The following is a 13,370-nucleotide window of genomic DNA, read 5'->3' on the forward strand; positions in this document are numbered from 1 at the left end:
CAGCCTTTTTGCTATGAGGATACCACTTTGTGAGAAAAGCAGCTGCCATCTCTGCCCATGAAGTAATCGAATTTCGGGGCAGCTTCTCAAACCATGTTCTTGCCTCTCCAGCTAAGGAATATTTGAATAACCTCAACCGAATAGCATCTTGTGGAACATTTTTCTGGATGTGATTAGCACACACATCCACAAAATTCTGCAAATGACGTTGGGGGTCATTCTCGGTAGAGTTCCGAAAGTATCCCTCAAGTTTCAACAACTGGTATAGAGAGGAGTCAATTTTCACAGTAGCAGCTCCAACTCGAGGCTGAACAATAGGAGAAGCATAGTCCTCCTCCGGAACAAATTCAGCGAATATATTCTCGTCGTCTGATTCATTCGCCTGATTGTTCACCAGATTTCCCTAGTTGTCAGCACGTTGATTTTGCTGATGTCGATTCATGTTCACCTTATTTACACAAAGTAGCAAACAAGGTGTGATGGAATAAGCAAAAGACTTTAATCAAAGCAAACACTATTTAGTAATTTCAAAACCGTATTCCCCGGCAACGGCGCCAAAATTTGATACGCTCAAATTACACCTATTTATGGTATAACGCGGACGTTGTCAAATATAGTAACCCAACAAGGTTGGGGTCGAATCCCACAGGGAATATGGTGTAAAAATGTTACTAAAGTCGTAGATGCTAAGTTCTAGGTCTAATATCTTAATCCGATGATTTTGGTAAAAATTGGTTGTTCTATAACTAATTTCTAAACTATTGCTTTGGTGGAAATTTATGGTAAAAGAAACTAAGGTTGTGTCCCCTTTAGATAGGGTGTATGATCATGGGTAATGATCTTGATATACTTCTAATGGATTATTATATGAATGCACTTAATCTCTATGTGAATCTTTACTATTTCCCAATAAATAAAGATTATGTCTTTCTATGATTTTTCCAAATATAAGAAAGTAACCATGAAGAATGATTAATCATGCCAAGTAAATTCTTCTTATTCCTAAGTGAATTTATTAAACAAAGTTTAAAGCTTTGAGTTCTTGTTAATTATTCTTACCAACCCTAATTATTTTCCCAAATAAATTAGGGTTTATGGCTTTAGTCAATGTTTGCAACCATTAATTATAAATGAAGAATGAAGAATAACTAAACCCTAATAATCCATTAATTGTATATCAATTACAAACCCAATCACAATACACCCATCTTTGAGTTCACAACCTTAGTAAGGGAATTTAGTTACTCATGACAAAGAACAAGAATAAGAAATTGAAAAATTCATAATTGCTTACTTTGGAATGAAAAAGAATTGAGAATACTTGAATTGATGTTTGAATCTTCAAAAACTAGAGAGAATTTAATGCTCTAAGTCAAGAGACAAAAATATATTGAATGCCCCCTAATAAAAACCCTAAAATGACTATTTATAGGTTTTGAAAAATACACAAGTTACAGATTTGCACTTTGGTCCCGTCATGGCGAAATACGGTCCGTAAATCACTTTACGGACCGTAAAAATGGTTTACGCCCACGTCGTTCTCTCAGTTGTGTGCAGCTTAACCTTCCAAAATACGGACCGTAAAGTGGTTTACGGTCCGTAAACTGCTTGATCGTCTTTCACTTTGCCAATCTCAAACTTTCTGCCAGATGCTTGAATGACTAAATACGTGATGGAGTACGGACCGTAAACTGAAATATGGTCCGTAAACTCAGCTCGTAATTCACCATCTTCGCAGCTTGATTTTCTGTTTCTAGGATCCTTTAACACGATCATGGAATACGGCCCGTATTGTAGAATACGGACCGTAAACTTCAATTTACGACCTGATTTTGCACTTCAACTGTGATTGTGCCGAATTTGTTCCTTTACCTGAAAAGCACTAAAAACCACGTAAAATCACATAGGCTTTCTTAAAAACAAGTAAAACTTATAGTCAAAAAGCATCGATTGTGGCGTAAAATCACGCCACATCAATTGTTCAGTAGTCATGACCTGCAGGGGACGCATGGTGTCCATGTACCACTCATTTCGGATTCACTCCTCAGACCCGAGCACAAACCTCCGCTCCAGAACGAACCTCGGATGCGGGCCATGTCAATATACCTATCGTTCCTAGAACTGACCTCGGACCACAAGCCCATGATCTAGGTCACATTTTTTCCATTCCATACCTTTTTACAGGATAGCGTTTCTTACCTTCTCATTATCAATGCTTAAGTCACCATTTCATATCACAATATCACCGAGAAGATTATATTAGCTTCTCATCACAAACACATCCACTGCAGATTTAACACACAGGAATAGTGGCACGAAGCCTACACAATCACTCGATCGCATTCACATAAGAATTCAACCACACAATATCATACATGAAAACCAAACCCCACACAGTGGGATTTCACTGGGTATGTTGTTGTTGTTGTTGTTGTTAATATCATACATGAGAACTAGACATGCTTTCTCTTAAAGAATTCACAAAACATACAATCAACTAACCAAAGTCTAACTCAAGTAGACCGTAACCTACCTCAAATGTAGAGCTGGAACAACGCAAGTCACTCCGCTACAGCCTTTCCTTTCCTTAATGCCTCAGAACGCTCAAAGTCTAGAAATAGAAGGCTCAATGAGTCACAATTACTCAAACCACAAGTACCAATTCAAGAATACCCTTTACCCTATTCCAATGGGTGGATGAATTTCTAGGTGTAAAAAAACCTAACAAAGGCCTTAGTAATCATTAATCATCAATTTATACCGATATTATAACAACATTCCCACTACAAGCAGTTTTCAAGGTCAAGATACCATTTTTATAGAACCCTAGGTCTCAATTCACTTAGTGTATGGCTCTAAGAATTCAATTCATGATTAAAAGAAATTAACCCAAGCCTTTAGATGATAAATAAGTGATAATAACTATAACCCATCAAGTTTAGAAGGTTTAACAATTTCTAGGGTTTCTATTACAATTCCACCATTGAAGACCGACAAGAGTGATGATAATCATGAAGATGATACAGAATGGTTGGAAGGAGTAAATGAAACTTACCTCTCAAGAGTTTTCTTGCCCTAGCTTGAAAATTCACCCTAGGTGCTTGTGGGGAACTGTGTTGGGGGTATTATGAATAAAAATATAAGACTAAATCTTTAAAACACGGGTTCTATCCCCCCGTCGACCGCTGCGGCGGTCGTTAACCGCTATAGCGGCCAATTCCCCGCTATAGCGGTATCGCTGTAGCGGGCAATCGCCCGCCACAGCGGCCACAAGAGAAAATGTCTGGCCGCTGGGAGCGGTCAGCCCACCGCTACAGCGGTACCTCCACAGCAGTACTCCCACCGCCGCAGCGGTGCCTTTTGGGCAGTGAGCACAACTTTTTGTCCAGTTTTCCCCCTTTCATTCCACATTTCATCTGAGGCCTCACAAACACAAACAAATCATGTACACACACATAAAAACACCATATGAATTCACCCATGGCCTCGGCATTCCCAACGGAGTTCTAATTTCCTACGTCACCCCCCGACGGAGTCAATACAATAAAACAACAATCACAAGCAAGTCAAATTTCAACTCTTAGGCTTACAAAATTGAGTTCTTAGTGACTCGTTCTACCCTTGGGAAAGTTCTATTTGGTGGGGTGACCCTACATTTTTCATAACGACCGGAAGGATCGTTACATCATATACCAATTAAAACACCGTTCGTCCCCGAACGGACAAAGGTGAGTAAACTAGAAGAAATTACCTATCTCGGTGAAAAGCTGAGGATACTTGCTACGCATATCAAATTCTGTTTGCCAAGTAGCTTTCTCCACCGGACGATTCTTCCACTGAACCTTCACAGAGGCTATTTCCTTAGACCTCAACTTGCGAACATCCCTATCTAAGATGGTAACGGGCTTCTCCTCATATGACAAATTTTCATTTAATAAACCGAATCCCAACGGATTATGTAAGAACCATCGCCGTGGTACTTCTTCAACATCGAAACATGGAACACCGGATGAACGCCTGATAAACCCGGAGGCAAGGCCAACTTATAAGCCACCTCCCCCACACGCTTGAGGATCTCAAATGGTCCAATGTACCTCGGGCTAAGCTTGCCCTTCTTTCCGAACCTCATAACACCCTTCATGGGTGAGACCTTCAGCAACACTTGCTCTCTCTCTCTGGAAACTCAAGATCTCAGACCTTGCGATCCGCATACTCCTTTTGCCTACTCTACGCTGCCAGAAGCTTAGCTTGAATCACCTTTTACCTTCTCTAGGGACTCCCTCAGAAGATCGGTACCCCAAGGTCTCACTTCGAATGCATCAAACCACCCAATAGGAGACCTACACCTCCTTCCATACAATGCCTCAAATGGGGCCATATCGATACTCGAGTGGTAGTTATTATTGTAGGTAAATTCGGCCAAGGGAAAGAATTGGTCCTAATGCCTACCAAAGTCTATCACGCACGCACGAAGCATATCCTCAAAAACCTGAATAATCCGCTCAGACTGCCCGTCAGTCTGAGGGTGGAAGGTTGTGCTAAGATCCAACTTCGTACCCAACTCCTCATGTAAACACTCCCAAAACCTGGATGTGAACGTGGTTCCTCTGTCGGACACAATGGAGATAGGAACCCCGTGAAGCCTAAGCACCTCACGAATGTAGACTTTAGCCAATTTCTCCGCATCATACGTTATCTTCACCGGAATGAAGTGGGCAGACTTAGTCAACCTTTCAAAAATAACACAAATGGAGTCAAACTTCCCCAACGTCTTCGGAAGACCAACCACGAAATCCATGGTTATTCTTTCCCACTTCCACTCGGGAATGGGCATCCTCTGCAATGTACCCCCAGGTTTCTGATGTTCATACTTCACCTGTTGCCAATTCAGACACTGTGCAACGAACTCTACTATATCACGTTTCATCCTAGTCCACCAATGATGTTGCCTCAAATCACGATACATCTTAGTGGCGCCAGGATGAATAGAATACCTCGAGCTATGAGCCTCTATCAGAATGGTCTTGATTAAATCGCCCACACGTGGCACACATACTCGCCTCTTGATTCGCAGCACGCCCTCTTCATCAATCACGGCGTCTTTGGCCTCACCACGCAATACCTTATCACGTATTTTCCACAACTTAGCATCCTCAAACTACTTAGCCTTAATATGTTCTAAAAATGACGACCGAGCCTCAACACAAGCCAACACCCTGTCTGTGTTGGAAATATCCAACTTCATAAAACTGTTAGCCAAAGTCTGAACCTCTCTAGCCAACAGACGCTTCGAAGAAATCATACGAGCCAGACTCCCTATACTAGCCGACTTCCTGGTCAAAGCGTCAGCCACTACATTTGCCTTACCAAGGTGATACAGAATGGTAATGTCATAATCCTTCAGCAGTTCCATCCATCTCCGCTGCCTAGAGTTTAGATCCCTCTGAGTGAACACATGCTGCAAACTGCGATGGTCTGTGTACACCTCACAATGGACACCATACAATTAGTGTCTCCAGATTTTCAACGCAAATGCCACCGCTACCAACTCTAGCTCATAAGTAGGATAGTTCTTCTCATGCACCTTCAACTGCCGAGAAGCATAAGCAATCACCTTCTTTTCCTGCATCAAAACAGTACCCAAACCAGAACGTGAAGCATCACAATAAACAACAAAATCCTTGCCCTCCACGGGCAATGCTAGAATCGGTGCTGTAGTCAACAATGTCTTGAGCTTTTGAAAGTTTTCCTCACACTCGTTAACATGCATACTTTGGAAGAAAAAAGTAAGCTTAAAGTGAGAAGTTTAATTTCATTGACTTTTCAGTATTTTTGTGAGGTTTAATTTTAAAGAACATTTACAAAAGTATGCAATACCAAGGCTTTAATTATTTTATATTTATTTATAAGTAAACTTTATTTATTTCATCATACTTAACATTAAATATTTTTCACATAGTTCAATATTGTAGTATCTTCTTGCCAAAAATAAGTTAGCCATTATGGTTTCAGTTCAAAGAAATAAATGAAATTAGTTTTGCAGATGACAAAGCTCGATTTGAATCATCAGAAACTATAATATCAAAAAAAATCAGTAGAATAGAAATTAGAAGAGCTTTTATGAATGCAATTGTTTGTTTTTATTTAAAAATCTAATGTATAAACTAAGAAAATGTTCTCCTTTAACTTTCAGATACCTTTTTGTACTTCAATATTTTAGAAGTATTTAGAAAGTGTCAAACTGACATTACAAAAACAAAGAAGTAACAATAGAAAAAATTATAAAAATATCTATAAATATACGTTGGATTAAGCACAGGCCAAACCACACTAGTATATATATATAGCTTCTCATTAAGATTTTGCACGTAGCATTGTACTACTGAGTATAATAAAGTATCATATTTACAGTGAAAAAAGAGTTAAAACATAACATGCTCTTGGAGTTCTTTTGGGCCTAGTAACTAACTACTATTATAGCATCACTCCTCAACATACAGTAATAGCATCAGATCTCTATAACGTCTAATCATTATTAGTATACCAATTTTTAAGGGCTTAATTACGTGATCAAACGAACTATAATATATCACTGATTCAGTGCACTAGTTAAAATTCCACAAAACCTACTCTACTACATCCCACAAAATCTGCATAATTTACCCTTGACAACGTTAAAATAGCGACTAAAATACAAATTTCTAATAGAAGATAACTACATCGTGGATATGGTCTTGGTTAAAACAGCTTCTCCTTGAAGTTACCATAGTTAACTATAAATAAGTTATAACGCTAACAACATCAATTAACACAGCATTGCATATTGTATACTAAGTAGAAATGAATCAGTAGAGTCAAAAGTACAGTATAATTGATTCCAGTATTACAAGAAGGAATTGCAAATAAAGTTGTCAGTAACAAGGTTGGTTTTCCATCGAAGACAGAAAATTGCATGTTGAATAAATGGAAGCAGCAGCAGCCCTGACTGCTAAATCCGTTTCTGAGCTCTCGGGTTTCTCTAATCTGCATAGTGATGAACAATAACATAAGCTTCATTACGTGAGGAAAAAAACGAAAACTTTATGCCAAGGAAATGCTCAATGGGAAGAATAATAAATGAAGACAAGCATATGTTCAGGGCAAAGAATATTTAACTTCAATTTGATGTTCTTGTAACACTGCCAACTGAAATACTTGTCAGCATAGCCGTAAAAATTACAAACACGCGTAAAGCCTGTAGCAGTATGCTCAAATTTGGACCGTGTATGTTCTACTTGTTATATTAAGTAGGCATTGGCCATAGATTCCAAATATTTTTTCACTTTATTTGGAATTGATGAAGTTGTGTTTGGTTATACTTTTTGCAAAGGAGAGAAGAGAGCACTTTATTCGGAATTATGAAGATGGAATTGAAAAACAAGTCATAAGATGTTTTTCAAATTGGAATCCAACTTCAAGTTGAATTTGAAATTTTCATGGCCAAACACTGATTTTGAAATAAAGTGACTGATTTTGTCTCAATTTCACTCATATAAAATGATGCATTTTTAAGTCTTAATATTCTATCAGTAGTACCAGTTGGTAGTAGTTTTAAACATTACCAGTTTTCCAAAAAAAGTACCAGTTAGTTTAAAATGTCAAAAGACTTGCAAGTTAAAAACACGGGCCATAGGAACTCCAAAAACAAAAAGCAGGGCGCAAATAAGTGTTTCTGGCCATATTAACTCTTACCTGCAGTCGTTTTGTAATAAACCCAACTGTTGCAAACCATACGGTGCACCATATTTCTGAAGACCCTGTTCACATTGCAGCTGCATTTGCTTTACTTGGTTCAGCCAACTTTCCTAAATTCACATAAAACAGACTAAAACGATAAACATCTTTTTGTGAAGGATAGGAAAGGACGAATAAAGTAACTCATAAAAACATTGATAAGAAAGAAGTATTTTGAAGGAAGAAAGAAAAGACATACAAACAAGTGATAGATCTATCATATGCTAATTTGCAGATGCTTCTATAAGCAAATCATCCTTATCTATATCATGATGAAACTCAGAAGAATTCCAAGAAAACTATTCAGTTGTACCTTCCAATAGAATTATAAATTATGCACTTACACTTCACATAAAAGAATGTAATTACATAAACATGCTTCAATTTACACAAACTTGAACGGACATTATATAAAACGAAGCAATCATCAGCGATGCTCTAATTTGGCTTTTATAAGTACATCAAGCATTGTAATTCAGACATAATATCCTCAAGACTTAGATAAGCTTTCTGCGAAAGGTAAAACACAGAAGCAATAGTAGCTTCTTCAGATGAATTTTCAGCAATCATTTCTGAAAAATGTATAAATAACATTAAAGATTTTAGCAGACTAACCAGTTGCCTTTCTTCTTCGGAAAGAGCTTTTTCCATCTGATCAAACAATGCTGTCCATCTAGCACGATGTGCATGAGCAGTAGCATTGTCAAAATGACCAACAGAAGAGCTTTGTGTACCATATGAGCTGTTCTCTTGATTAGATGAGAATTCTCTGGAAAATAAGCAAGGGAATTCTGTTTGAATTACAGCCCGGACTCTCCTTTTACTACGCCGCAATGCTGCAAATATAGAATGGAGTACATTATAATTTTGATTCAAGTCAAATAAACTGCAATTTTAGAGAATTTTTCTCTACCTGCAAGACGCCCTTTAATGTCTTGATGAAGCAATTCCAACCATTGTGAAGCTACGTTAGCAGCTAGATGTCAAAAAAATAACTATATCCGTTGGTTACTGTTGATAAAACAAGATTTAAATGACAAATTAACCGTTCCTTAAATCTTACCACTTTGTGCAACAAGATTTCCAAGTGTCTGTTTACTCTAAATGCTAAAACGCTCATGTCACAAGTTTTTGGAAGAACATTTAACTCATCACATTAAGCACATCATCTAATCCAAGAGAAACAAATAAAATTAAAGGAGGAAAATATAAACCAACCTTTAATAGAAAGTGAATTAACACTTGCTAGGTTTGCTGATTCCTCATTAGACAATGAGCTCGTATTATCCGAGGCAATGGTTGTGGATGATGACAATTTCAGTGCAAGTGCATCATGCTCAGTGTCTACGTTAGGGTTTGAATGATAAACCATCTTTCCAGTAACCCTGGTGCCAACCATGCATGAATCTCCATCTCCTCCTGTAAACACTGGGCTCAAAGCGATTGATTTCTTTAGTGATGTTAGGTAACCACTGCTTCCTGGCAGATCTTCAAGAGCAGGGCTGAATTTGCTTGCTCCTGGACCATCGTTATTTTCCTGGTCTTTCGTTCTTTCACCATGGTCTTTCTTTGTTTGGTTCTTGCTCCTACCATGGGCATTTTCACTCTTTTCAGATCTTACTAGGGCTTCTATTATGGAATGAACTTGCTTACTGTTCCTGACATGGTTTATGATCCCTGGGTTTAACCCGTTGAGCAACCCACTCGGTGCAGCAATCTTTGCAAACCTATCAACTCGTTCTTTCTTCGCAAGCTCCATCTTTTTCTTCATTCCATCAGTTTTACTTTTCCTCCCTTGCACCTTTGGCATTGGTGCACCTCCGTGAGTGTGTGAAAGAAAACCATTTTGTTTCATCTCATTCCAGATTCTCATCGATTCATTCTCGTCCAATGGACCAACTGAACTTGCACACTCAAAATCATCCTTCGATTTCAAGTACGCAGAGTTCTTGCATGGAAATGAAGATTCATGATTAATAGAGCTAGAAACATCTTCTGCATTCAGATCTAAAGCAAACCCTTTTGACTTCATAGAGTCCCCCTCAGGACCATTGTATTTCTTCCCCAGAGAGACCAGTTTGTTGGTTTCGTCAACATGTGATGCAATGGCATTGCTAGAAGCAACAACATTTGCATTCAGATCAATCAATCTAAGTGCAGGATCAGTGACCAGTTTACCGGTGCCAATTTCAGTTTTCTCTGATGGAGCAAGATAAAAATATTACAACGTCAAATTTTTGGCTTCGTTACCTTCACAAAGATTCAAATTTTTTTGACAAAATATCACCAAAGATATATCAGAGATAGAGAACTTAATGTCACTAAACAAAGACACTGCCAAAAAATCATTAACTACATCAGGAGTAAACAATTCTCTATATATTCGTCGAGCTACAAATACAAAGCGCATAAAGTTTTCAACTTTCAGTTCCTACCATTAAATCCTTCAAAACATCAAGATTCCTTACTGCAATTTAAACTTAAATTTCCAAAAATTAGTAAAAAAAAAAAAAAAAAAACTACCTTCTCTACGCAAAACCGATTCAAGATCCCTCATTTTCACTCTTTTATGACAAAGTTCTGTTCTTTCTTCAATTTCCGCACAACCCCTTTTCCCCCCAACAATTGCCTGTAACATCAAAAGCAAAAAAACAAAAATTAATAAGCACCCAAATAAAGAACTGAAATAATTCATTAAACATCAGAACCAAACCAAACAAAAAAATAATAAGCACCCAATAAAGAACTGAAATAAGTCATTAAAAATAGTGGAAAATCTCTAACCTTTTTCCCAGATCCAGTTATCTCAATAGACTGATCAGAAACCCCACAATCCTCTTCCATAATTCCAATGGGGGATTAAAACAAGAACCCCACAAAATTCAAATTCAAGATTGTAAATTGCTTGAATTTAAAAAGATGGGGTATTATGAAATGACAAAAAGATAAAGATTTAACTATGAGTAGGTATATTAAAAAGTGGGCTTCTTGAAATTTTTGAATTTGGTTTTGGTCTAGGGTTTCAAATATATGAGTGAAGTGGTTTTTTTTTTTTTTATGGGGGGTGCGGGGTGGGGGTGGGGGTGAGAAATGAATAAGAAGTGGACCAATTGAATGTGGAGGGAGGAGTATTTGAATTTGCAAGAATAGCGCGCCGTTAAGTAGAGTTTACTTCACCGGTAAATATACAGGATATGCACATGTGATTCTGTGAACAAATCAATTTTATACTATGCAAAGTTATACTTATTTGTGTTGGTTTTCAAATTCAAATTGAAGGGGTTGGATTGGAGCCTTGGAGGGTCCAAATCCAGATGGGGAATATTGCCGCGGTGGACAATAGGAAAGTTATTTAGCGGTTCCAAATTCCTTCTTATTTCTCATTCAAGCAAAATATATTTTCCTTTCTTCTTCTTCTTTTTTTTTTTTTCTAAATTGATTTTCTTTTTTCTTGTGTTATTCTTTTTGTTCAACTCAAGAAATAGTTGCAAGTGGAGATGGAAAATGTACGGGTTGGATTAAATTTGGACGGGTGGGATAAAAACGGGTCAAAATCAATCCTGCCCGTATTCATGTGGATCAAAACAGATTAGGTCATTAATGGGTGGATTGAAAATGAATTTGACCTTATTATACAGGGGGAAGTGCACAAAAACCTGATCTTGGAACAACTATTTAAGTTGTACCTTATTTACCCACTTCCAACACAACTTCAGACGTGCGAGACTGAAGTAGCAAAAATCTACATATTTATTACAAATTTTATCTAAGGCTAGGAAGTCAAGACATATGACTGAAGTGCACCCATTTTCCCTGCACTTCATATGCACACGTCTTAAGTGCATGCAAAAAATTGGATGCACTTTAATCATGTGTGTCTTAAGTGAAAATGTTTCTGCATTTAAGTGTATGACCAATTTACCTAAGTCTCGATGGCACCTACATCTCAATCTGGTAGGTGAACCAAATCAACATAAAACTAATTTGTTTTTAAAACCGTCGGAATAAGAAAGAAGTAGTTGAGCTAGACGCTCCCAAAAAGACATTTCGCATGAAAAAATCCAGAAAACAAGCTGGCTGAAAAGGCTAAGGAGACAGATGAACTGACAAAGCTTAACTCAAATTGCGTTCCCGTATTAATCTCAAGGTTAGCTTATGGGTAAATCACATTAAAACCCACATCAGCACATCCAAAAATTTTTGGGGACCAATGACACTTATAACTTTAGAGGATTGACTCCAGACCACATCTAACTGACTTTGTCCCTATTCATTTTGTTGGGAGAAGCAAAATCATGGTTGTAGAAGGAGCCTGTGAACTTCATCCTACATGGGATTATCGTTCTCAAAAATTCTTAATAAAGTTCTTTCTTCTAGGAAGTTTATGTCGCTAAGGAGCTAGATGGTGGGGTTTCAATAGAAGACTGGAAACATTGTATAAAGCCTGTGATCGATTCCAGAAATTTCTCAAAGATTTACCTCATCATAGGTAGTCTAATTAGATCTTGGGCCACACTTTTATGGAGATCGTACATGATGACATGAATATGCTTCTCGGCCATGCTAGTGGAGGGTAGTGCACGCAGAATTTTTTTTATGAAATAAGAGCACTACTCGACAGTATTACATTGAACTATCGGAACTGCCAGAGCGAGAAAAAAAACAAAGTTTTTATTCCCAAGAAAGCAGGCGTGTTAGAGGTAGATGCACCTACGTAATTGAGACCTGAGATGTTCTTGTTGACTAACCAAGTCAGTAAGATGATTTCAGCACAAAATGCTATGAAATTACCACTTACACAGCTGCTACAATAGAAAACCATTACTTGCAAAATTTATGGAGAGGGTCACATTGGTGACAATTGCCCGCTCAATTCTGAGTCGGTATTTTCTGTAGGGCAGCAGAACCAAAGGTAGATGAACCAGAATGTGCAATACGGTAACATGTACAATCCTTATTGGAGGAACCATCCTAACTTCAATTGGGATGATAACTAAGGGAATCCAAGAGGAAATAGGCCGCAAGGTAACTATCAAAAGTCATCACTACCACAAATCGATAAGAGCTACCGAGATGTTAGATGAAATAATGTAAAAAAGTGAGTCAAATACTAAGGCCATTAGAAAATTGGAGATTCATATGGGGCAGATGCCTAAGGATTGGAGAAATCCAACCATCACCTTGAATATCTCTCTTATCTTGATAATCTCACAAGCATATTAGTTTAGTTTTTATTTTTGTTTTAGACATTTAATACCTATACTTTGATAAACTCCTGGACAAGAGCAACTTTAATATACTTGGATATCGAGAAAGTCGTCTTAGGAGCGATATATTTCTTATCTCTTTATTACTTGTGTATCACGTACACTTGTGTGATTGGTGGACCCGACCACTAAGATAACTTTCAGGACCTTTACAAGCATTATAAGTTTCTAGTGACGTCACTTAGATTGACCAATGCCCAAAAAAGGTTCATAGATTTGATGAAGGGGAGTAATCAGGCCATATCTGAATTCTTTTGTCATTGTCTTTATTGATGACTTCTTGATATATTCCCTTAGTAGGGAGGAGCACAAGCGACATCTGAAGATCTA

The 13,370-nt window shown here is 37.7% G+C and overlaps 1 protein-coding gene across 2 annotated transcripts; it reads right to left on the minus strand.

Annotated features, from left to right (window-relative positions):
• Positions 1-6,801: 6,801 nt before the first annotated feature.
• Positions 6,802-11,137, minus strand: LOC132611251 (uncharacterized). Of its 2 annotated transcripts, XM_060325672.1 has the most exons (7): positions 10,558-11,133; positions 10,297-10,402; positions 8,992-9,972; positions 8,687-8,749; positions 8,389-8,609; positions 7,732-7,844; positions 6,802-7,023 (listed from the first exon to the last, which is right to left on the minus strand). In XM_060325672.1, the coding sequence occupies exons 1-7, from the start codon at positions 10,615-10,617 to the stop codon at positions 6,912-6,914; spliced, it is 1,656 nt and encodes a 551-aa protein (XP_060181655.1). In that variant the 5' UTR covers positions 10,618-11,133; the 3' UTR covers positions 6,802-6,911. The 2 variants fall into 2 exon arrangements, with proteins under 2 accessions (XP_060181655.1, XP_060181656.1); XM_060325673.1 differs by lacking the exon at positions 8,687-8,749 and having other exon boundaries at positions 10,558-11,137.
• Between the last annotated feature and the right edge of the window lie 2,233 nt (positions 11,138-13,370).

Source organism: Lycium barbarum, chromosome 9, assembly GCF_019175385.1.
Source record: "Lycium barbarum isolate Lr01 chromosome 9, ASM1917538v2, whole genome shotgun sequence".
Taxonomy (NCBI): Eukaryota; Viridiplantae; Streptophyta; class Magnoliopsida; order Solanales; family Solanaceae; genus Lycium; species Lycium barbarum.

Bases quoted from the DNA above. Each gene is read 5' to 3' on its own strand.
- LOC132611251 (XM_060325672.1), bottom strand. From the start codon at position 10,617: ATGGAAGAGGATTGTGGGGTTTCTGATCAGTCTATTGAGATAACTGGA. The intron at 8,610-8,686 runs GTAGAGAAAAAT...CTATATTTGCAG, and splicing joins CATTAAAGGGCGTCTTGCAG to CATTGCGGCGTAGTAAAAGG. The intron at 7,845-8,388 runs GTTAGTCTGCTA...ATGTGAATTTAG, and splicing joins CCGAAGAAGAAAGGCAACTG to GAAAGTTGGCTGAACCAAGT.